The sequence below is a fragment of the Phaseolus vulgaris genome, chromosome 1, assembly GCF_000499845.2.
Source record: "Phaseolus vulgaris cultivar G19833 chromosome 1, P. vulgaris v2.0, whole genome shotgun sequence".
Taxonomy (NCBI): domain Eukaryota; kingdom Viridiplantae; phylum Streptophyta; class Magnoliopsida; order Fabales; family Fabaceae; genus Phaseolus; species Phaseolus vulgaris.
This window is the reverse complement of record NC_023759.2, coordinates 15,152,011-15,178,211: the sequence shown is the minus strand read 5'-3', so window position 1 is coordinate 15,178,211 and position 26,201 is coordinate 15,152,011. Positions and strand designations below refer to the sequence as shown.

The 26,201-nt window shown below is 35.7% G+C and overlaps 1 protein-coding gene across 1 annotated transcript; it reads left to right on the top strand.

The window, feature by feature from the left end:
• Positions 1-24,068: 24,068 nt before the first annotated feature.
• LOC137815576 (uncharacterized) lies at positions 24,069-25,579 on the top strand. The gene is made up of 2 exons (XM_068618690.1): positions 24,069-25,360; positions 25,480-25,579. The coding sequence occupies exons 1-2, from the start codon at positions 24,069-24,071 to the stop codon at positions 25,577-25,579; spliced, it is 1,392 nt and encodes a 463-aa protein (XP_068474791.1).
• Positions 25,580-26,201: the final 622 nt, after the last annotated feature.

The window sequence follows — 26,201 nt, the reverse complement described above, 5'->3', positions numbered from 1 at the left end:
ATCAAGCATAAGCAAGGCAAAATTAATATTGTGGCCGATGCACTTTCTAGACGCTATACCTTGCTAAATCTTTTAGGTTCCCAATATCTTGGGTTTGATCACATCAAGGAACTTTATCATGATGACCTTGATTTTTCTCTTATCTATCAAGAGTGTGCTAAGGGTGGACACAAAGATTTTTTTATACAAGATGACTTTCTTTTTAAAGGTAAAAGACTTTGTGTGCCCCAAAGCTCTATTAGGCAATCTCTTGTTAGAGAAGCACATGAGGGTGGATTAATGGGACATTTTTGGGTAGCCAAGACTTTAGATGCTTTACATGAGCATTTCTTTTGGCCTCATATGCAAAATTCCATTCATAATTTGTGTGATAAATGTATTGCATGTCGTAAGGCTAAATCTAGAGTGCAACCCCATGGTTTATATACCCCTCTTCCTATCCCTACAATGCCTTGGGTTGATATTTCTATGGATTTCATCTTAGGACTACCCAAGACATCAAAGGGTAAGGATTCCATCTTTGTGGTAGTGGATCGTTTTTCAAAAATGGCACATTTTATTCCTTGCCACAAAGTGGATGATGCATGTCATATTGCAAACTGATGGTCAAACTGAAGTGGTCAATCAAACTTTGGGACAAATATTCCGATGCTTTATTTCTGGGAATCCAAGGGTTTGGGAGAATTTACTACCACATGTTGAATTTGCTTATAATCGAGTAGTAAATTCTACCACGTCCCATTCTCCTTTTGAGGTTGTGTATGGGTTCAACCCCCTCACACCTCTTGATCTTCTTCCTATTCCTATACTTGATGATGTATTATGCAAGGATGGTTGTGAAAAGGCTTCTTTTATAAAATATTTGGATAATGACATCCAGTTACGAATTGAGAAGAAAGTTGCAAGTATGCTGAACATGCCAACAAAAGGAGAAAAGCATTATTGTTTGATGTTGGTGATTGGGTTTGGCTTCAGTTGAGAAAGGATCATTTTCCTAATCAAAGGAAGTCCAAACTTATGCCTCGTGGACATGGACGTTTTCAAGTCCTAAAGAGGATTAATGATAATTCTTATGAGTTAGATATGCCTGATACGTTTCTTGGCAGTCATACCTTTAATATCAGTGATCTAACTCCTTTTTCTGTAGGTCTTCAGAATTTGTGGTCGAATTCTCTCCAACTCGGGGAGTATGATGGTGATCAAGAAGAAGAAGAGAATGAGGTTGAAGTTGAAAATGCTCAAAGACATATTAACTCATCATCCTTTTTACCTCAAAGGATTACAAGGAGCAAAACTAAAGAGTTAGGAAGTAGACTTCAAATGTTTTCTCTTTTTGTAGTTTCTTTTATATAAAATTTAAAATACTTAGAGTAGTGTTTAGGAAGGTGTTAAAGAGGGAAACCTAAGACACCTCTTGTGTAAAGCATCTATAGGCGTTAGCTTTAGGAAAAGTATAGAAGGTGCCCCTTCACTCTCCATTTTAGGTGCTAGAAGTGGAAGAGTTATAAGGCAATCTTGGAGAGCTTCTTTTGTAAGCTTCTTTGTAAATAATGACCGGTCCTTTCTAATGGAAGAGGCCCCAGCACCAATCCTTTGAAAGGCCACCTAAATATCAAAATAAGGCAACCACTAGAGTTATGGTCAAAGAGGGGCCAAGAGGACAGATTTTACATGTCATAAACTCTAGTGTAGAATAGTTTTTAAAGTAGCATAGTTTAATTTCTTTTTGTGTAATTGTGTTGAAACATGCAAAGAGGCACCTAGAAGGCTAAATCTTAAGTTTAATTAGGATTTCCTAATTAAACTAAAGTCCAGCCCACACATAAACATCATGGAGCGTAAGTTCTAGGCCTTTCCACACATGGAAGGATTCTAGAACATACCTCCACATGTGTGCTCTCATTTAGGCGCCAACTTCATTTCATTTTGTGCACATTTGAATCTTCATTTCCGGCCTCCTAGTCCTATATAAGGAGAGCTTGGGTGCTGAAATTGTAAGATTAATTTGAGTAATGAAATGCTGCCAAAATGTGCCATTCTTACTCCTTTACCTAAACTCTCTTAGGATTTAGGTCTTTAATCTTCAAACCTTTCACCTACAAAAAGAGTTGGCCGAACCTCTCTCACTCTCCTACTTCTCATGCACCTCCAAGGCTACCACAACTCTTAGGAGAGCCTTGTTCCACCAACAATCCATTGAAGCTTCCGCAAATTCCACCTAAAAAACGCTAAAATAAAGAGCTCAAGCTATCATTTGGTATCTAGAGCTATGGTCTTCAAGAGATAAGTGTCTCTTTTCATTTTTGTGTTTGAGTTCTTCTTATTTTCATGTTTTTCATCTCTTGTTCATGTTGTCTTGCTGCTTTTACATTTTTAATTTGATTTAGATGCTGTTTTAAGCATTTCAATCGGTAGAAATTGTTCAAATTGTTCTCGAGCTTCCTATTTTCACATTTTGTGTAGGAATCTATGGTGAATTGTGTTGCTGTTTTGATTTTAGGTTACTTGAGTCTTGTTTGAATTTTTTGTTCAGTGCAATATGATGTTCTTGAGTCATTTTATTTTCTGAATCTATATGTTTTGTCTAGTCATGTAATTCCAAGAATGTCAACAAATCTTAGTAGTACTTTTCTTGATTCATTTGTTTCTTATTTTGATTTGAGTGTTTAATTTGAATTCTAACTTGATTTGTTCCTTGGGTGCATTTTTCCTTTTAGTTTGAGTTCATATTTGTATGACAGATCCATACAAATTCATATAACATTCACTTCATTGTGTTTTTGAAGTTTCTCTTTCTGTTTTTTAATTCCAGAATTAGGATTCCTCTGTTTTTTACAAATTCTGTACTGGCTGTTTTGTGTTATGAAAATTAAATACGTTGAAAGAAAATTCTGAGATTCTGGATTTCAGTGGTTTGATGTGTTAGAAAAAGAAGAAAAAAAGAATTAGTTGAAAAGGCAAAATAGAAAAAAAAGATAAATCACACAAAAAAAGTGTGCATTTTGGCGCTAAAATTAGCGGTAATTGGACATTGATTTTGAAAATTTTATCATAATTAATTGGTGCATGTTTTTGGTGTGATTCCAGCGCCAAAAGTTTGCCAAGATTCTGAATCGTGTGTGTTTAAATTTTCAAAAGCAAATTCAAAATAGCTAGCTCAACATAAATATTTGAAGTCACGCATTCTGAACCTTAATTTTCCAGTAATGCTGTTTTGGTTTTTCAAATCAATTCTAGTGCCATTCTTTAGGTTACTTTTGTGTGCTATCCTTTGTTGAGTGCCTATTTTTTTTATTTGTTTGTCCAATATCATTCTGAACTCTTTCTAATTGTGTCATATCATTAAATCCAATTGCTGTGGTGCTGTTTTTAAAATTTAATTGTTTCTTGCTTTCTTTTCTTGACCTCTATATTGTTGGTGGATAAATTTCAATTGGTGCTTGTTAAGTGGAAATTGACTTGAGAAAAGTCTAGCTCTACTTAGTAGGTACTGTTTTGGAGAATTTAATTGCTTAAATCATAAGAAGTTTAAGGCAAGGAGCAGCAGCAAATACAAATACCAAAAATAAACCATACATTTTGAAGGGCACAACAAAGAAGAGCAAGTACAAGCCAAAGGAGTGCATAGTTTAGCAAGCTGAAATTAAATTTGTGCAATTCAATTTCTTTGTATTTCTTTGAGTTGTAATTACATTTCACCTTTGTTTAATTAGTGGATTAATCACGTTTAGACGGTGAGTGTGTCTTCAAAGGCTCAAAGTGTCTAAGAAGCCTCACCTAGGAAACGTCTAGTTTAAAGCTTTGTAGATTAGCAATTGTAATTGTGTTTAGCTAGTTTGTTTACGTCAATTTCTTGTTTAGCTTTGCTTAAATTGCTTACGTTAATCTCTTGCTTAAGTTTTGATTAATTACTTTGTTTGTTAAATAGCTTTGCATTGTTTTCCTTGCATAAAATTTGATTTTTCATTCCTCATTGTGTTCTAAGTAATTTATTTAAATAAAACAATTGTGTGAAGTTTTTTAGGGATAGTTTTTGGCTAAGGCAAGACTTGGTACTTAAGAAGTCCTAATGACTCACCTCTCTTACCTAGAAAGCTACCTTCACTACTTTCCTCTTCTTTCTTGAAGTAAAATACTTTTAATCACAAATATTTAGTCATGTCAACTCACTCCTCTAAATCTAATGAAAGTGATATGAAGTCCATTAAATCTCTTTTAAAACAGTTATCTAAGGACTTTCAATCATTTTCATATAGACAATTGGAGCATGAAGCCAAAATCAACGAGTTGACTAAAGAAAAGGATGAAAAATCTAAAAAAAAAAAATGTTCTCATGCATCTAGCTCTCAAGTTCATGATTCTTTTGGGGAAGAAAGTCTTAGGATAAATGAATATCATCAAGCATCCCCTAGGAGAGCTAGAAAAGAAAGACAAGAAAACCTAAAGGAGGTTAAGGTAGAGCTACCTCATTTCTAAGGAAAAGAAGATGTAGAAACATATCTATATTGGGAGATGAAGGTAGAGCAATTGTTTGCTTGCAACCATGTGAGTGAAGAAAAGAAAGTACTCTTAGCTACCTTAAGTTTTCAAGGTGATGCTATGTATTGGTGGAATTCCCTAAAAAAGAGAGAGACATCTCCACAAGGACCCTCCCATTACATATTGGAATGACCTTAGGGGAGCCTTGAGATGTCGCCATATTCCCTCACTTTACAATAGGAAGTTGATGGACAAGCTCCAAAGACTTCATCAAAGAAATATGAGTGTAGAAGAATATTGGCAAAAGATGATATCATATATTAAGAGGGCAAGGATTAATGAAGAAAACCATACCACCATATCTAGGGTTTTAAGTGGTCTCAAACTTGAGATAAGAAACAAAGTTGAACTTTTACCTTATAGAGATTTAAATGACTTGATTCAACTTAGCATTAAAGTTGAAAAACAAATTTTAAGAAAACAATCAAGTCGAAAACAAAGTTCACACTATGTATCTTATGACAAGGATGAGTTCCATAAAGGGGAAGAACATATAAAAGAAACATCTCTAGAACTTTCCCAAAACCTATCCAAGCATATCTCACACACTCAAGCTAGAAAAATTCCATGATTTACATACCTTGGTAGTGATCAATTAGCATCTCATTGTTCCAATGAAAGATCTATGATCTTAAGGAACAAAGATAACAATAGTAGCCAAGAAAAAGAAACTAGTGAGAGTAAAGAAAATATGAAAATAGAAAATAACCAACAAGTGAAGGTCAAGTTATTTATAGGCACCTACAAAGATAAAGTTTTATGTGATGCAGTGCCTAAAGAAACTTGTCATGTCTTATTGAGAAGACCATTGCAAAGTGTTAAATTTTCCATGCTCAATGGTCGTACCAATGAGACTGCCTTCACACATAAAAAAGAAATTCTTCATGAAGGAGAACTCATGGGCCAATTTAGAGTTGATAAAACTCTAGAGTTTTTAAAAGGAAAATTCTTTTGGTCATCCATGAGAAACGATGTTCAAAGACATTACCCTAGATGCATTTCTTGTTTTAAAACTAAAACTAAGGCAATGTCTCATGAACTCTATACTCCTTCACCTTTTGCAAATGTTCCATGGGAAGATATAAGCCTAGATTTTATATTAGAGCTTCCTTGGACAACAAAAGGTATTGATTCCATTTTTATGGATAAGCTCTTCTCTAGAGAAGTAATAGGACTTCCTAGTTTATCTCCAAGCATAGTATTGAAAAGAGCTCCAAAATTTGAAAACCATTTTTTGAGGATACTTTTAGAAAAACTTGGAACTAAGTTGTACTCTTCAAATTCTTATCATCCTCAAAAGAATGGTCAAAATGAAATCGAAAACATAGCTCTTTCTACTATGCCTAGAGTAATCATAAAAGGCAAACACAACTCTAGAGATGAGCATGCATACAATAAAGTAGTTCACAAAACTACTTATATTTCTACATTTGAGGTTGTATGTGGGCTTAATCCTCTTTCTCTTTTTGAGTTGTTACCTTTTCCTAAAGGATTTGTGATGGCATTGAGCTCTTCTCTTTTGTGGTTTTTGGGTGGTTTGCGGAAGCTTAGTGGTTTGTTGATGGATCAAGGCCCTCCTAGGAGGTGTGGCTGCCTTGGAGGTGCATGAGAGTAGGGAAATTGAGGGAGGTTCGACCACCCCCTTTGGTAGGTGAAAGAATTGAAGATTAAGACCTAAATCTTAGGCAAGGGAGTAAAGTATGGCTCAAGTTTGGCAGCATAACAATACTCAATTTAATCTTACAAAATGAGAGCCAAGCACCTCAATTTATAATGTTTAGAGGGCTGGAAATTCAAAAGAAAGTGGAGGGAAATTCAAATGAATTCCCTCCCAAAAGTGGAGCCTAAATGAGCACATGGGGAGGGGTGTGTCTAGTTTGTATGTTCACCCCCTCCATGGGCTATCTAGACTGGCCTTTGTAAATTTAGAGGTTTTTTTAGAAACTCTAAGTTTACCTAGGTTGGTGTTTTAGGTGCCAAAATTAATTCTAAGAAAAATTACAAATAAAGTTCCTGTGCTAATTTTGACAAGAAATTAAAGTTTACTCTACACTGGAGTTTATGGCATTTGAACATGTAAAAGAACGTCTTCTTGGATCCTCTTGGCCATAACTCTACGGTTGGCCAAAATCTACCCTTTGGTGGGCTTGCATGTGGGTTTGTGCTTGGGCCTCTTCCATCATCCCCTCCCTCTTGAAAAGGATTTGTCCTCAAATCTAATGCTTCTTCTTCTTCATTGTTAGGGGGATGAATGTGGCTGGATGGTGTCCATCATCTCCTCCTTATTGAGAAGATCTATCCTCAGATCTACAGGGTCGATCTCGAATAGCAACCTCTTGCTTTGACAACTATGCTTGTCTTCTCGGATCAAACGTCCATCTATGGGAATCATCAAACAAAGCAAATGAGTTAGTTTGAGCAGTTGTATAAAAATCATCTTTAGGAAGTTGCCATTCCTTTTGTTTTTCTTTTGTTTTTGGAAACTTCTCATAATATTTCTCTATTTGTTGTTGTACTTGTTCTTGATTCCTCTCATGCATTTTTTTATCAAATTCTGCTTTTGTAACTCCTTCCTTATGCACAAAGGTATGTGTATTAGGAAGGGGCAATAAATCTAAAGGAATAAGAGGATCAAACCCATATACAACTTCAAATGAAGAAATGTTAGTAGTCTTGTGAACTACTTTATAATTATCCCTAGAGTTGTGATTGTCTCTCATGATTATCTAAGCATAGTAGAAAGAATGATATTTTGAACTTCATTTTGGCCATTTGTTTGAGGATGATAAGAAATTGAAAGGTTCAACTTAGTTCCAAGTTTTTCCAAAAGAATCCTCAAAAAATGGTTTTCACATTTTGGTTCTTTATTTAACACTATGCTTGGAGATAAACCATAAAGTCTTATCACTTCTCTAGAGAAGAGCTTATCCATAAAAATGGAATCAATACCTTTTGTTCTCCAAGGAAGCTCTAATATAAAATCTAGGCTTATATCTTCCCATGGAACATTTGCAAAAGGTGAAGGAGTATAGAGTTCATGAGACATTGCCTTAGTTTTATTTTTAAAACAAGAAATGCATCTAGGGTAATGTCTTTGAACATTGTTTCTCATGGGTGACCAAAAGAATTTTCCTTTTAAAAACTCTAGAGTTTTATCAACTCTAAATTGGCCCATGAGTTCTCATTCATGAAAAATTTCTTTTTTTTGTGTGAAGGTAGTCTCGTTGGTACGACCATTGAGCATGGAAAATTTAACACTTTGCAATGGTTGTCTCAATAAGACATGACAAGTTTCTTTAGGCACTACCTCACATAAAAATTTATCTTTGTAGATGCCTATAGATAACTTGACCTTCACATGATCAAAATAATCTACTAATAATCTTGCATGTGTTCCTTTACAGAAGGTAAGGTTTGAGGTTGTTCAACAAGAAACATATTTTCAAAGGTATTTTCAACTTTTCCTTCTTGTTGAATGATCTTGTGGGAAGGAACACTCTTCTCCCACACCTTTTGCTTCCCAAGAGTTTTCTCTTGATTTTCTATTTTTACATTTTCATCACTCTCACTAGTTTCTTTTTCTTGGCTACTATTCTTATCTTTGTCCCTTAAGATCATAGATCTTTCATTGGAACATTGAGATGCTAGATGGCCCTTACCAAGACATTCTAAACATTGAATTTCTCTAGCTTGAGTGTGTTAGATATGCTTGGTTAGGTTTTGTGAAAGTTCTAGAGATGTTTCTTTTATATGCTCTTCCCCTCTATGGAACTCATCCTTGTCATAAGATACATAGTATGAACTTTGTTTTTGACTTGATTGTTTTCTCAAAATTTGTTTTTCAACTTTAATGCTAAGTTGAATCAAGTAATTTAAATCTCTATAAGGTAAAAGTTCAACTTTGTTTCTTATCTCAAGTTTGTGGTTGAGTTTCCTTGTGTTTTAATCGGTTCATTTGCATCCTAGCTTGTTTTAATCGTTTCATATGCCATATTATGGGTTTCTATATGAGTTTGGGGTGGTTACTTATGATTTGGTGAGTTCTTGAATGTTAAGAACATTGATCCAATTCTTAGAAAGTGCCTAATCATATTCCAACTCTTGTTGAATCCATAACATGTCCATATTATATCTCTATCATGTTATTGGAGTCATGTCAACAAATCTAGCACGCTTGCATTCTTTTAAATCCTCCCAATAAACCACGGTTGGTCTCTTGTTTAGTCCAATGTCCATTACAATTTTATGCCACCATTGCGTGGCATAGTCTAAGAATTCTAGGGAAAATAATTTTACCTTTTGGTCATCTTGGACCTCATGCACATTAAAAATTTGTTCACATTTAGCTCCCCATCTTAAATAAACATTAGGATCACCTTCTCCACTAAAACTAGGCAATTTCACACAAGTTAGAAAAGGCTTTGCAAATTTTGGCGCCTATCTTCGTATTGTTTCCTTCTCCATTCAGTTTCTTCATGATAGCCACCATAATTTTGAGAACTTCTTGATTCATATCTATGATGATGTCTCCTTTGTCTTTGGTGTCTTTCATTCATCATTTCCAATCTTTTGAGTCTTTCCTCTAATTGTCTCATTTCCTCCTCTTTTTCTGCAATGGTTCTTTTAGCTTCCTTCAATTCTCCAATTAGGAAAGCTTTTCTAGGAGAATGAGGTTTAGATGATTCACCACTTGAAAGATGATCCATATTATTAAACAAACACAAAACAAAATGAACAAACAATTAGAGAAAACAAGTTAGCATAAAAGATTTCTCACAGCCAAATGAAAGAAAAGGAATGAAGCGCTTCAAAGAAAAGGTTTATTTCCTTAACCAATGTCTCACTTGTGGATTGGATAAATCCCAAGTGAAAGATGCCAAAGCAAACTACACTTGCTCAAAGCCAAATCACCACAAAACTTTAAGGAAGAAGAAAAGACAATCAAGAAAAGTGTAAAACAAGAAAGGCTAAACCAAAGTGAGAAAAGAGATATGACAAAACTTGAAATAGAAGACAATCAAGAAAAGCACAAAAGAAGACTCAAAGAACCTTACTAAACATTTAACTATGAAACTTTTTGAACTAGAAAATTGCTAAAGCAAAAGGATACAAAATTCCACAAAGTAGAAAACATTTTGTCAATCAAGTTGAATCCATAAATGTGAAAAATGAATGTCTAAACCAATTTATAAGCAAGATGCCTTTAGAAACAATTGCTCATTGTTTTGAACCAATTTGTTCACTATTTTGACATCAAATATGGTATTGTTTTGGGTATTTTTAATACAAAAACCCTTTATGTTTTTTTTATACTAATTACATCATGCAAAGATTCAAGAACATTCATTTCCACAATAAAAATTTTGGTGGATTCAAGACAATTGAACACTTGCAATCATATGTTTGGAACTTAACATCAACTTTTACTAAAACAAATTTCTAATTGAATTGGAAGAGTCACAATTAAAAGTAAGCAAGAAGAATCAAGATAAGAACACCTAGAACACTAAAGAACATATGACACAAAGTAAAAGCAAGATCAATGAAAAGGTACAACAAGGAACATATTCAAAACGAAAAATGCAATGAATATAACAAGGTAAAAAAAATTGCACAAGAATTAAAGGTGCTAGAAAATTAAAAACAAGAAAGTAAAGAAACTTAATTTAAAGAACAAGAATGTAAAAGTACTTGAAAGTAAAGGTACTTGAATGTAAATTGCTTTAATTAAAAGTGCCAAATCAACTCAAAAAGAAGAACATACCCATGACTCATGATACCACATGATGTGAGTTCATTAAGAGATGATTCATTAGTAGAAACTTTTAGAATTAGGATCAAGACTCTCAAGCAATTCAATAACACAATTCAAGAACCAAGAATCAAATTGAAACCCATTTAAAAGAAGATGAACCGATTGAATTCAACAAAGAGTGCACATGAACTGATTAGAATGATTTAAGGAAGCATTTTCATCGATTAAAATGAAGAACAACTCATTACAACCGATTAGAATCACACAGTAGCAACATTCAATCGAACAAAAATCAAGAATAAAGAACAAGACATGTTTAGAGTTTGATATGGAATAGAAATGGAAGAAGATGAAAAGTTGGTGAAAACTTATATGGTTGTAGACATGGGAATGGTCACGCCACTTGGAAGGTGATGGGCTCCAGGATGAGTGAAGAATACTGCTAGTTGAGAGCTCCCAAAGACCCACAAGATAAGACTAGGAGAAGGAGAACAAGTCTCACAAAATCTCTCTCAATTTGAAAAGAGTAATTTTACTTCCATTTCAGTCTAATGTGTCTTTACAGTAGCCAAGCACCTCTTTATATAGAGTAGAGGGCCAGTCATTCAAAGGGCAAAAGAAGAAGCAAATGAAAAGGCATTGCAAATGCCGCCCAACAAGTCACATACGCATGACAAAAGTGACTTTTCTACTACTTCTCATAAGTCCTATACTCATATTCATATTTCCCTTTTATCTTCTATTTTAAAACTATTCTAAAGAAATTACAAATGTTAATAACATTAATAAGAAGAACTTCAAGTGTTGTGGTCCTTGACCATTCCTCCTATTGATGGCATCTTTATTTGCTTGTTGAGATGACCCTTCAAGTTTAGCATCATTGGTCATCTTCATGTGTTTTTGGGTCACATCACATTAACATGTTGTCAATGCTCGGTAAAAAGGGCACGTCCTAATTTCCACTTCCAAAAAAAGTTATAATTTTCAAAAGGCATAACATTCTTTTGGTTTGCCACACTATTTCAGTGCTAGTTTGCTCTCGGTTTAACATTTTCTGCACCTAATTCCCTTGGTGTTTTAGCCTGAAATATTTACCATAAATTGTTTCATATGTTACCTATTCCAGTTAAATTTTCAGCTTCAAATTCGCTGTAGAAAAATTACCATAAATTCTACAATTCTCACTTCCTGTGCTAAACCTTGCTTGCATAAGTGTTTCACATTGCTTGCGGTTTGTGCAACCTTGTTGCATTTATTTCTCAGTGCATACACAACCAAATGGCCTCAAATTTATGGCATATTGTTCCTCATTGAAAGCATAATCTACCATAAAATACTTTAGATTCAAATGCTTTGTGTAAAAATACATATAAATTTTGGAACAATCCCTGCTAGTCCCCTCTAGAATTTTTTGTTTTTTAATCTTTTCTAGAGCTTTTCTTGGTTGCCTTAATTTTTTCTTGTCTTTTATTGACTCTCTATTCTTGTTTGTCACATCTTATTCCATTTGAGTTTAGCTTTTCAAATTTTAGCTTTTCTTTCTTTATTTCTTGGCTTTCTTTACTGCACAAATTTGGTGAGTTGGTGGTGCTTGAAGTGGTGTGGTTCAACATTCTTTGGGTACTACTTTGGCTTTCAAGACTTTTTATCAAGAAGAGAAAGAGGGGTTCAAGAGAAGCATTTTCAGACTACTTCATTTCAAAGAATCAAATCGAAACACCTCATTTACAGCTTTACCAAATACCTTATATTCCTCTTTGTAACTTTGTGTAGTGTCACAAAACTTTGTGTACTTTAAATTTTGCTACAAGCATTGCTTTTATTTTCGTTGTTTGGGGAAAATGCTCCAACGGCAATCCCACTAAACTTTGTAATATTGTTTTGTGCACTAGCATGATAGTGTGTTAGTTAACTCTAAGTGTTCATTGCACTATCACAGTAGGCCACACCTAGCATTACACATTTGCGTTCCTTCTTGTTGTCTTTATTTCTTTTCTTCCTTTCTTATTTTCCTTGCTTATACGTTTTTGTGATACTATAGGGTTTTTACTTTTTCTTGCACTTAGATAACCTGATGCTCTCCAAGCTCTTGATTGTGATGGAAGTGTGGAGAGGCAATGGAAGACTTTAGGAATGAAGGAAAATCGTGAGGTGTGAGTGAAGATAGGTTTCGATGATGATGAATGCTTTGAAGAGGAAGTTGGTGAGGCCAACCTTTCAAGGGTTTCACTAGGCCATCTAGCCTTTTTAGAAAAGAAGATTTGGGAGAGAATGGATTCTTGATTTAGAATTCTTCATTCAATTTATGTCAAATCTACATACAAAGGGTTTATGAAGGGTATTTATAGATAAGAATGATGAGGTAGCTTGCTCCTTAAGCTACTTTAGCAAGCTTAACTACGGTAAGGTTTGGTGGCTTAAAGAGATGCTTATTTATCCTGTAAAGATGCTCTAGAGATCCTTGCTTGTGTGACAAGTGAAGATCTTCTAGAGTTTCTTTCATTCAACTACAAGATACTCTTGAAATTATTTTAAAATACAAATCCTATACAACCGTAGTCTACTTATTTATACATATACTTCTTTTGTGATTATTTTATTGTATGGTGGCTTGGATGATCCGCCATCATAGCCTTTCTTTGGTTTTTAAAAGCATCTCCACACATACATGTCTTTTCCTCTTTTTCAAAATTTTGTTTTCTTCTGTAAACCTCTGTGAGATATCTTTAAGGTAAGCCCTGGCTAGGAAATTTTTAGTACTTAAGAAGTCTTTGTGACTCACCTCGCTTTCCTAGGAGTGAACTTGAAACTTTCTCACTTTTTCTTCCTTTACTAAACTTCACCCATAAAATTGTTTTCAACAAATTCTCTTACTTTCAAATTTTTGGGACTCACTCTAGTTGATTTCTTTCAAACAATTGTGAAATTTTGATTTACAATTAACCATGAGTTAGGGATGGCAAAGTGGGGCGGGTCGTGCAGGCCGGCCAATGGCCACTAAGAAAAACACGGGGCGAACTGCCTATTCCAACCCGCTGGCCCGCTAAGGCCTGCCCCACACAACCCGCAACCTGCGCAACCCAAGTGTAGGACAAGGTGGGTTGACCTGCATAACTTAAAATTGTAGAATTTTTTTTTTTGCACCCTCATATTTTCTTCATGCGGCCTCATATTTCACATTCCAAAATTTTTAATAACATATTACTCTGCATGTCTCGTGAGATTAATATTATGAGACTATTTACCTAATGCATTTAAGTACAAGAAATAATTAAATTTATTCAAAATTTCTATTTAAAAAATTATTTTTTATTATTTTTAAGAAAGTATTTCTTATGTGAGTTGGCCCGCGAGCTCGCGGTCCAACCCTTATGCGGGCCAGGCCAAGTCAACCCACATTTTGTAGGTAAGTGCGAGACGAACATATTTGGGGTGGGTCAACTCGCATTGTCATCCCTACCATGAGTGGACCATTTCATCAGTAGGGTGTTCATGGCAATATAAATTATCAAACTCGAATATATATCCGCTCATGATTAGACCAACATGTTACATATCTTTTTGAGATAAAAGAAATAGTTATAAAATATAAACAAACTCAAGAAAGTAAAAAACATAGGTCTAGGAGTAAATATGAATAAAGTTCACATAGACCTAGGAGTACACACATGGAAGGGTATTATACAAACAATGAACCTTATGAGCAACCCTATTCTCAAAGTAAAGATGTCTTCTATAACTCCTATATCGTGGATCAATAATCTAGCTCAACCTACCCTGGGAAGGATTACAAGAGGATGGGTTATTCATACACACCACATTCTAGGGAGAAGACTTCTAAAATGATCTCTTTTGTTGAACCTATTGTTTGTAAGCTTACTTTCCAAAATCTACAAAAATTTATTACAATAGGTCCGAAATATATAGATGGAGAAAAAATTATATCCATAGAGAGAGAATTTTGATCAAAATTAGCATCTCTTCCAAGGAAACGAGAATCTCCATCCCTACGAATTCAAAAGGAGGTACCTCAAATTATAGATACACTAACATTAGAAACTCCTTCAAATCTAGGAAATAATAAACAAGAAATAGAGATATCTTCTAAAGAGTTGATTACTATTGAGCATAAAAGTGAAAAGTCTAGTACTAGTATTATTCATATTATTTCCAATGACTCTTTCCTTGATTCCAATATTTTGTTTAAAATTGTTAATCAACTTCATACTTTTGATACAAAAAAATAATTTTCATCATACTTGTCAAATTTTTCAAAGGTTTTCTTTCATGGATAGTTATCATATACCTTTGTTTTTTCAAATGTTGAAATATAACATGAACACCCATTTTCCCTCTCATAAACATAGTTTACTTCAAAATGATGGGGATTTAGTTGTACGTCAAGACGTGAAAGTCAAGCCTTCTTTAGGAAATTTCGATAAAAAATGTTTTAAGTCATATTATTCCGATAGAAGCTCGTAATGTTTTATTAGCAAGCCCTGGGAATTTTTCTAGTACATTTTTTATTAGGGTTGTTTTATTAAACTTACTTTCGCTAACAAAGGAAATAGTTTTATGACTAGTTTTACTTTTCAAAATTCTCTGTCTAAAGCTAAACCAAAGTTGGTTCAAACACATTATGAAGACTTGCTTGTAATTAAACACGAAGATCAAAATTTTCAGTAAATGCATGAGGTACAAACTCAAAATAACAATAACAGTACTCCTTGGATCTATTTTGTCAACTTATTAGGTAGGGGGTACATTGACCTTGAACCCAAGGTCCTTTTTTCCATTTTAGGTAATATTTGTAATAAAAACTTCTTCATAAAGGTACCATACAAAATACTTTGTTTGTTTTCGGTTTCTACATCCGTTCTATCCTTTTGCATTCTTCTTATGTTGTCTTTTTCAAGTGGATTCATGAACCAAGCAAATCTTAAAGTCATTCATTTCACATAAGGTGACACTTTAAACTAGATATGAGGAAAAATTCTTTTGAAGGAAGGGAGACCAATGGAGGACCATCCAAAGCCACGATACACAAGAATAAAAGACAGATGAACTCTTTATATCAATAATATAAATAACTTTTATAGGATTTGTATTTTACTTTTTCCTAGAGTATTTTATAGATGAAATAAAGATACTATACAAACCTTAACTTATCACACAAATAAGGGCTTCTAGGGCACCTTAAAAAAGTACATAGGGCCTTCTTAAGCCATCATACTCACCATAGTTAAGTTTACCTAACTAGAGTTATGGTAGCTTAAGGAAAGTTACCTTTATCTATAAATACCCTAAATTTCACTCATGTATTCAAATTTGGAATTAATTAATGAATAGTTTTGAATTTGAACACTCATTCTCTCACAAATCTCTCTTGCTAGTGAGCCTATTATGCCTAGTGAACCTAGGGAAGGTTGGCCAAACCTCTTTCTATTAGAAATGATGGCTTAAAAAGAGAGGGGGAATTGTTTATCAATACTTTCTTTAGAATGAATTCTTAACAAACAAATCAGATAAGAATTTTAAGAAGTGCAATCAAACAATCTAACAAAAACAGTTATCATAATTTCAACCGGTTAAAGTTACGATTTAATCGATTGTTTATGGCAGCGAAATATCAAACAGTTTGAGAGTTTGAGAGAAAGAGAGATTCATACACAGAAGTTTATACTGGTTCACTCAACCCTGAGCTACATCTAGTTCTCAGTCAAACCACTGAGTATTCCCCTATGTAACCAATCACAGATTACAAAAACCATCCCTCAAAGCCTACTCACTCCCTCCGCACACACCACAACTCTAGACAGAATACCCTCTGTCTTTACAGGTTTTCAAATACAAACAGTATGTAATATGAACAAACAATTACAAGATACTAAACAGGATAGAAAGCACCTGGATTTACAGAACTAGAGATCCTATGATCAACACTTGTTATCACACAGCAATGCTTGACAGCAAGAGAGAGAGAGAGAAAGAGAGATTGAAATACAAAAGGCATTCATTGGCGAATGGACAAATTTTCCTGTTTAGAAAGGGGTCTTATTTTTAATCTTTCCATCTTCTCTGAACCTTGTTTGTTATTTAAATCCTTAAAATTTTAATTTTAATTATTTTAATTTTGCATTGACAATGTTTGACATTTCCATGTTAACATTAATAGTATAAAAAGACCCTTTTTTGTATGTGGGTATGTGTGAATTGGATGACAAGGTCTCAAACATGTTGGCTAGAAGAAACAAACTTATGTATATTAATAAAATACAACCAATTAAAAAAACAAATGAAATTAACGAGTTAATCAAACTGTTAGAATTTGACAATGCACTCTTAGATTAATCCAAAATTGAATCAATCAAGTTCTTTCAAAAGAAAAGTTTTTTTCAAAGTAGTGAAAAATAACCTGTTGTCTTATTGTTTTAATCGGTTGTTTTACACTTGGTGTTTTTGAAAAGGATTTGAAAAAGATAAAATTGGTTGACCTCATAGTCAGGGCCAATTCAATCGGTAGAATCGAGCTTTCCATCGGTTGTTTTTTAAAAATCTTAACAGAATTGGTTAAGTTTGGTAAATCTATTTTCCATGATTCAAAATTGTTTTGACCCTTGATTGAAAGTCTAAAATGGCTATTTTTGAGGCTATATAACTGGTGTTTACATCTCTGATATTAAGAGAGATCAACTTACCAAAAAGATTAAAAGTTTTTCAAGATTGCAAGATTGTTTTAGGCTTTGCTTTGGTTAAGAGTGGAATAGGAATTATTGTAATCCTTTTGTATCAAGTGTGATATTTCCTGTTCTTACTTGTATTTCATTTCATATTTGTTAAACTTGTAAGGTACTGGTGTCTACAATAAGAGGGTGTTTTGACTTGTAGTGTTTGTGTTTGAAAGAGGGTGAGTGTTCTTGAAAGGTTCAAGATCACCTCTTTGGTGTTTGTATTGTGTAATCTATTGTTGATTACCTAGTGAAAAACCTAGGGATTTCTTGGGACTGGATGTAGCTCAGATTAAGAGTGAACTAGTATAAACATTGTGTGTGAATCTCTCTATCCCTCACTGCTTTAAAACTGTTTGATCTGTGGTTTTGTGGATTGTTGATAAAAACAATCGGTTCATTCGCATAAACAACTGATTGATTTTCTGGAATCAATTTAAAACAATTTTGTTTCTTGACTGATCTTATTGCTTCTTTTATGATTCTGTATTAATCTTCATTCTTGTCGAGAGTTTTTGAAACTCTTTCATTGAACAATTCACCCTCTCTCTTGTTTAAAACCTTTAATTCTAACATAAATTCTCATATTGTATCTCAAAATATATCTCTCTTCGTATGGGATTTTAATATATACACAAAGTATTAAAAACAAAACATTCAAAATAAAAACATCTCATCATCTGGCCGCTCACTTTGGAGCTCTATCATCTGAAATCTCATCAGCTCCCGTGTAAAATAACATGATCATAACAGATTAAAGAAAATAAACACAAAACAAAGCACAGGATAAGCTAGTTGTTTTTAAGAATTGTAATATAAATTTAACTTTTAATAACAAGCATAATCCATCAAATTCTCATAATTTTCACAAATTCATCAAGTGTCTATCACATTCATCATCCACATTACTCCTATCAGATTTCTATTGACTCGCATACTCAGCCATTTGACTCTACATTCGGAAGACTCGTGTATTGGAATTAGCATCCAGAGACCTACACCTGTCATACTACTCACTGTTGTTAGAATTGATGGCTTAGTACATATTCACCTCCCATCTTCAACAACTGTTAATCCACATAGCCATGCGCATGATCATCTCTATATCTCATCATCTCATATAAGAGGGTAAATTCATTTTATATACTCTAATAAGTTCTTTCAAACCTTAGACTCAGCCAAATGAACCTCATTCGACTCTCACCAACTGATTAACTTCATCTATATGATTCCACTATATCACTAGAGTTAGGATCGTCTCATTCACAAGATACTCACAAATCAATACACCCTACTAACAATCTCAACACGGTATTTCCTTTCTTGAAAATACTATATATCAATCACATTTTCACCTTAGTACATACTTCATTTAACACATCAATACACCATTCAATCACATCATATTTTAAACTTTTCTAAACAATCCAAATATATCTCAAAATTCACTTAATCCCATAACTAAGTTCCTTTAATCATACTTTTAAATCAAATGTATAATTTCCACTTAAAAACAATAAACAATAATACAGTAGTCTTTTAAAAGAAAAAATAAAATTTGAAGTTTTTTTTTTCTTTACAGATTCTTGCTTGAGTGAAAATTTGCTTCCTTGGGCGAGAATGGGTATCGCCCAAGCGAAAATCCTCTTGCTAGAGCGAGATTGAACCCGATAGCATCCATAATTCATCACATATCTCACCTGAGCGAGATTCAAGCGAGAAGGGACCCGAGAGCACCTCATTTTTCATTTTATACTCACTTGAGTGGGAATTATCTCGCCTGAGCGAGATATGCAGAAACATCTGTATAAATTTGTTATATTGCTCTTGTTATATTGTTGAACAAAAATGTCATTCAACACATAATTTTAATAATCTACACATTAAATTGATAACTCTTACTCATATAAGCTCTCTAAGTCAGTCATCATCTAAAATCAAACAACCAATTCTCATCAAACATCACATTTTAAGTAATTCAACAAACTATTCAAATACAATTCAACTCATTTATATTATCATTCAAACACTTTCAATTCTCAATCACAAATACTTTCAATAACTTATTCTCCTTAAAATCAATATATAATATTCAAAATCAATTATTGTTGAGTTGAAAAGATATAGATTTATGATAATTTTTACTTTTTTTATAGATAAATGTTTTTTTTCTATCTATTTCAAACCCAAGTCAATGGTATGATCTCAAAAGAAACATATTGAACAAACATTTTTTAAATAATAAAATTATGATAATACATGTTACTTTGTTTAAAAAAATTATTATTATTATTATTATTATTCCTTATATTATTTATTATTACTCTAAAATTATATAATAGTAAATTTTCATATATATTATACATATTATTTGTTATTATTTTAAATATTTTTATTTTTATCAAACCAAATTTATATAATAAATATACTATATTTAAAATGCATCCGTGCGTTGCACGAGTTAAAATACTAGTAAAGAGACAAAACAATGTTCAAAGTAACTCCTTGACAAAGTTATTATTATACCTTTCTGTTAGAAGAAACTATATTGGTTTTTTAAAGTTGATATTGCTATTTCTTTATATTTTGAAATACTCTTTAATATTTTTGTTTTCATTAGATCTATATTTGTGATAAGGATTTATACAAGAACATTTTATTAAATCAATAAAAAAATTATACTTCAATTGAAGATTTCAAAAGATGTTAGAAAAGATTTTTTTCAGAACTTGTTCCGTGAAAGTTTTTACAAAATTCACCCCCTTTTGGATGCACCATTGTATTCAACAATGAATATGTAAAAAAGTAAAAGATTTACCCCAAAAAATGGAGAATAGCTTGATCTTGGCAAAATCAATAAAATGAAATAGTGTACTAAAATATGGTGAATTATATACTGTGGCCTTACGGATAGGTGGTTGGTTTATAGGGGAATTGGTTTTCATCTTTTTTATTTGTCAAAAACCATGTTTACCTCTAATTCCAACCCACATACCACATCGCTACCACAGACAAATCACAAAGAGAAGGAGAAAGCAATGTTAGAGAACGATGTGAATACAAAGTTCTTGTTAAAAAATTATCCAATTTTAATGTGAAAGTTTTATATTTTTTTAATCCAAAAATTTGAGTTTAATCTTTAATTTTGTTTATATTTTTCTATATGCAACTAATTAAATTATATTTATATCATAAATAAAAATAATATTAAATTTAGGAATTTAAATCAAAATAAAACATAAGTTTGTGGAATAGACCAAAATTCCCACTAGTAAAGAATAGTTCATTAACGACGAAAGGTCACATAAAGATAGTTCTCGAACCGTTGTTATTGTGAGTGTCGTTTAAAATCAGCTGACCGTCATTATAAACCCACATTAACGGCACACGTAAAAATTGTCATTCTGTCAAATAAATAAATAACACTTATAATGACGGTTATAAGTGCTTATTATTATAAACTCACTCTAATCCTGCATAAAATATCAAATTTTCATAACATTAATGTATGTAGTATCATAATTTAAATATGAAAGTCTACAAAAAGTTTCTATAACTATATGAACAAGTTTTATGTCATTATAAAGTGTTTTATGTGGTTATTTTAAGGTACATCCAAGTGAGTTTCTTTGCATTTTCACTTGCACTTCTTATCCCACTCAAGATGTAATATCCAGAATAAGCATTGAAATAATAAGATTTCATGTTAAAACACACACATAACATTATGTAATGTAATGTAATGTATGAGTAATAAATTTGTGAATGTAATATAATCATAACTATAATGGTTTGATAAATCTCTAATTTATAATAGAAAACATCATGCAAAATTTCAGAATTTTTTGACAAGTGTAAGTATGAGAACTAAAATCTCAAAATACCTAAATGATACTTAAAAAAAAAAATAATAATAGTAAACGGTAGATTTTTGGAATTTTGGTGGACTCCAATCCCCTTCAGGCAACTCTTATTTTTTACGCGTCTCCATCCGACTAGGCCATTTTAAGTTTCTTCATGCTAATTTTTGTCAACTCCAAATCTATCACTCTTCTCTTCAATGTCAAGAATCCTCCATCAAATATCCACTAAATCAAGTTCCCTAAAACCCTAAACTATTAGCAAATCAACACATATATTCAAATATTAATATTTATTATAAAATTAATTCAAAAAATTAAAACCATAAATGATAAAAATACTAACCTTCTATAGTGGAGTTGCGGGTGAAACTAAGTTTGCCAAAGGTGTTGCCGACGTCGTTCAGAGGTGTTGTTGACGACGTTTAGAGGTGTTGCCGACGTGAAGGGTTGCCGTAGAGGCAGCTGTTTGTGCGCATAGAGGTTTCATGCGTGGAACGACATTGACTGTGGTAGAGAGGGAGAGAAAGGCACATAAGAGATGGCTCGACTGAGACGACATAGTGGTTGCAATGATGGTGAAGGGAAAAGGCGAGTGCAGAGAGAGAAGACTTGCAATGATGGCGACATAGGGTGGAGAAGAAGAATAAGGAGTGGAGCAATGAGGAGTGGAGTGGAGCAAGGTGGCAGCACAGGGGCTTGGTGGCACAGGGAGGTGGTCAGGCAGGACGATAGTGTCACAATGACGAGGAGCTGGCGGTGCGACACAGTGAGGAGGAGACGTCGCAATGATGAGGTGACGATAGAGTGATGAGGAGACGACGTAGAGAAGTTTGAGCGAAAGAGTGAAAAAGTGAAAAAATGAATGAGTGGGCCACAAAAATGAACGAGGCGATTTTAAAAATCTGCAAATTAACGACGGTTTAATGGAATAACCATCATCAATGTCCCCTGCACTACAAACTAACGACAATTCCTGGTAGAACCATTGTTATAAGTATCTTCAAACGCTTTTTAAAAATGGTTGTTGGGATAACCGTCGTTAAAATGACTTCTTAAGTACACGTTTGTCACCACCTTTTTTTAAACAATACTTTTGTTCTACCCATCTTTGTATAGTGTCGTGGTATTCATATTATATACTAGTGCCCGCACTTCCTAAAATAGAGACCAAATGTCTCACTCGATTTTCTCAACCATAAAATGTAATAGTTCGTTTACGTAATAACTATTTTATATTATAAAAAAATTGATTTTGATTAAATATGTTTTCCTTTTCGTATTATAATGTGACTTTTTTTGGTTTAAACTTTAATATTTTTTTCGTATTATATTTGAAGTATTAAATGATTTGAGTGAGTCCTTAATAATAATGTTAATTTTTATTTATTTTACATGGAAAATAAAATTTCAATGTGATTTATATTATAATATTATAATATTTATGTTAAGATGAGTATGAAATTTCAAGAACTCAATCTAATTTTAACTTTATTTTTTAAATAAAATATATTTTTTTATTACATAAAATAACTTTTTTATATAAAAGATTTAAAAAATATATTATAATTAATACTTTTAATTATACTTGTACCGATCAGGTCATCGGGTGTGATGACGTGGCAGCAAGCGATAATATAGGCATGTTGAACGGGACACCTGATCGACAGAAGTGGCGTTCTCCGATCTCTGATGTGCGTAACCAGCGGTCACCAGAGTTGCATCACAGTCGTCGTATGTGAGTACTAGGAGATCGGGTGGTTAGAGATCGCCGGGGAATGCCAGGAGATCAGGTGGTTTACACACCACCGAAAGGGGCACATCGCCGAACGATCAGGAAAGCTTATTTAAGGTTTCCAAGAGGTACAAGTATGGAAGACGAGTGATATGTTTGTCACGTGGCAGCGGAGGATGAGGTTATCAGATGATCACACCCTAGCCAGAGGTCGGGTCGAGGGAACAGTTCCCCAGAACATGCATGGTGTGCAAGTGAAACAGATCGTGATGGCGGCAGGCGAGACCACAGAGATGGTGCGCGTGGTGGCACCCGGTACTCGCCACTTAAGGGGTCGCGCTCCAAGGAAAGTCGTGCACCGAGTTACTCCCTGTGTGGATAACTTAGTCGAATGGCGAGAAGAGTAGAAGTGACGCTCAAGTTGTGGAAGCCCCAGATGACGAAACGTGTAGGGTTGGATGCTACCTGTTACTCCAATCCAGATGACGACACGTGTAGGGTTGGGTGCAATAGAGAAATGACGCTCAAGCTATCCTAGCTCAGATAGTGACACGTGTACAGCTGGATGTGAGCCACGCGTCCAGAGGTGTAACCGTCAGGAGAGAGAAAAGGCTCAGGTATATAAGGAACACTTAACAGATTTATGAGTTACGCTTTTCAGAACGCATTTCATACTCTGAGATTCACTACGCACGGTTCCTTGAGTTGAGATATTCTCTCTGAGTTTTTGGTGATTCCTCTACTGACTTGGGCGTCGGAGCGCGATTGGCCGCAGTGGCGCCACTTTGTTTTCTTCAGGTTCTTGCGAGGCATTAAGGCGTGAAGAGCAAAAGCTAACGTGGTGCGAAGCTGATCCAGAGGAAAGATCTTTGACGCGGCAAGACTCTTGCACTCAAGTCAAGCGGCAGGATCATCAGGCACCCACCGTGGGGCCGTGTAAAACGTGTTTCCCCCCCACAGCGTGAGTTTCTTGAAGTTTCTGCAGTTCTTGTGTGGTTGTTTGCTGGTGCAACCATTTTCTGAAGTCTTGCACTGTTCGTTTGCGCATTCAATCGATGAATCGAGGTTTTCACCGTTCGTTCGAGTTTTCAGTCGGTGAATCGAGGTTTTCACCGTTCGTTTGAGCCTTCAATCGGTGAATCGAGGTTTTCACCGTTCGTTTGAGTTTTCAATCGGTGAATCGGGGGTTTTAGTGGAGAAGTAGGAAGTTCGTGTTGAGATTGCGAGTTTCTGTGGAGGTTTGAGTATCTGAGTCGATCGTTCGCTGTCGCGGTTGTTTTCTTGGAAGTTTTTCGAGGTTAGAGAAGTTCTGACCGATTGATTGCTGGATCAGTCGTTCCAGTGGTGAAGGCCCTAGTCGTTGGAGTTTGATCTGTTGATATCTCATGAGAAAGATGAGAAATACGCGTTCAAGTCCCGTTGTGCCACCTATTGAAGAGAGCGCCGTAACCATGGCGCCAATGATGGAGATGATGTGCACGTTGCAAGAGAATGTGGAGGCGTCGCGCGCTGAGCAGACGAAGATGCACGAAGACCTGGTCGCATCTCAGGCCAGAAACGAAGAGCTCAACAAGGTTAATGAGGAACTGCGTCAGTCTCTTCACGAGCAGAGAGGACGCACAACCGTTGAAGAAGTTGTACCGTCGTCTCCACCGTGCGTTTTTCTGATGCCGTTTGCTCAGGCGATCATGGACACGGTGGTCCCTGCGAGCATGGTGGCTGTGAAAGCCTCTTTCACCGGCTTGGAGGATCTTGAGGCACATCTCACCGCGTTTCATACGCAGATGATGCTGTCAGGGGGCTCAGACGCAGTTTATTGTAAGATGTTCATGAGCACACTCCATGGAACAGCGCTGGAATGGTTCGTCAGCCTGCCTACAGGTCACATAACTAGTTTCCAGCAGTTCTCTAAGCTTTTCGTCAACCAGTACATCGTGAACAAGGCGCCACCTATGGTGTCTTATGACTTGTTCGATGTAAGGCAGCATCAGGGAGAGTCCCTCAGGGACTATCTGAATAGGTTTGGAGCACAGATAGTCCGCTTGCCTGGCAAGGACGAGGAGATGTTTGTGCACGCCTTCAAAAAGGGCGTGCTGCTTGGACCTTTCAGCGAGTCGCTGATTAGGAGCCACCCCGCCACGTTTGCTGAAATTCGGCGACGTGCTGTGGCTCACATCGCCGCTGAGAGCGAGGTTGCAGAAAAGAGAGGGATCGTGGCTCCTACTAAGCCACGGGCCCAAAGTAGAACTCAGCCGCAAAGGGTGTTGGAGACGGCGGCGGCCAAGAAGGATCAAAGGACTCGCCATCCTTACAATCCAAAGAAAAACAAGGGGAGAGGGCCAGGGCGCCCTAGAGAGTTCAACCGCCCCCTGAGGTACGAGTTCGTCATGGGATTGGCAGACCTGATCGCCATCCCCAACATAGCCGCTAGGCTTAAAGTGCCTGAGAAAGTTTCAGACAAGGTGTTGGGACCAAAACCGGACACATGGTGCGAATTCCACAAAAGTTTTGGTCACTCCCTTGATTCGTGCTTGGCTCTGGGTTACCAACTCGTCGAATTGGTCGAGTGCGGTTTCTTGAAGGATTACCTGCTGGACAAGAGAACGGGGCAAGCGTCGAGCTCCCAGCCGGCGAGCAGTGAGGGCCAACAGCATGAGGTGCCCATTCACGACGAGATCCACACCATAGCTGGAGGTTTCTCAGGGGGTGGATGTACTGCATCACAGAGGAAGAAATATGCAAGGTCTGTGATGGCAGTAGAAACGTTCGAGGATCACTCGCCGGATGTGGACATTACGTTCACCAAGGAGGACCTCAGGGACGTTGTGCCTCATGACAACGATCCCATAGTTATCTCGCTAGTCACGGCGGGAAGAAAGGTCCACCGGGTGTTGGTGGATCAAGGAAGCTCGGCAGATGTCATGTTCTGGCCGACTTTCAACAAGCTGCAACTACCCCTTGACCAGTTAAGGCCCTATGGAGGATGCTTGTATGGGTTTGCTGGCGATCAGGTGGAGGTCAGGGGGTACATTGAGTTGAGAACTACATTCACGGACGAGGTGGCCTCGAGAACGGAGAAAATCAAGTACCTTGTCGTGAATGCCCCCTCGGCGTATAACATTCTATTGGGAAGGCCGACCCTCAACGGGATAGGAGCTGTGCCCTCAACAAGGCACATGAAAGTTAAGTTGCCGTCAATGGAGGGAGTGGTGATCACCATAAGGTCTGACCAGAAGGAGGCAAAGAAGTGTTACGAAAATAGCCTCAAGGCTAAGAGGTCGGTGAGCTACGTCACCACAACGCCGCCTCCCGGTGTGGAGCCCAGGCCAGCAGAGGGGCGGGTTGTTGACACGGCGATGGAGGTGATCACCGAAAGTGACGAGGTCATGATGGACGCCGAGGCGGGGGGAGAGAATGTCGGTCGGAAGGAAGAAGCGAGAAACCGCCCAGAGGAGGCCAGGGAGTCGGGAATCGCCAGGGCGGTGATCGCCAGCGAAACAAGGCCCAAACCAGTCGAAGAGTGGCTTGAGAGGGAGATCGGGGGTAAGGTCTTCAAGTTGGGGAAATCTTTGGAAGGTGAGACA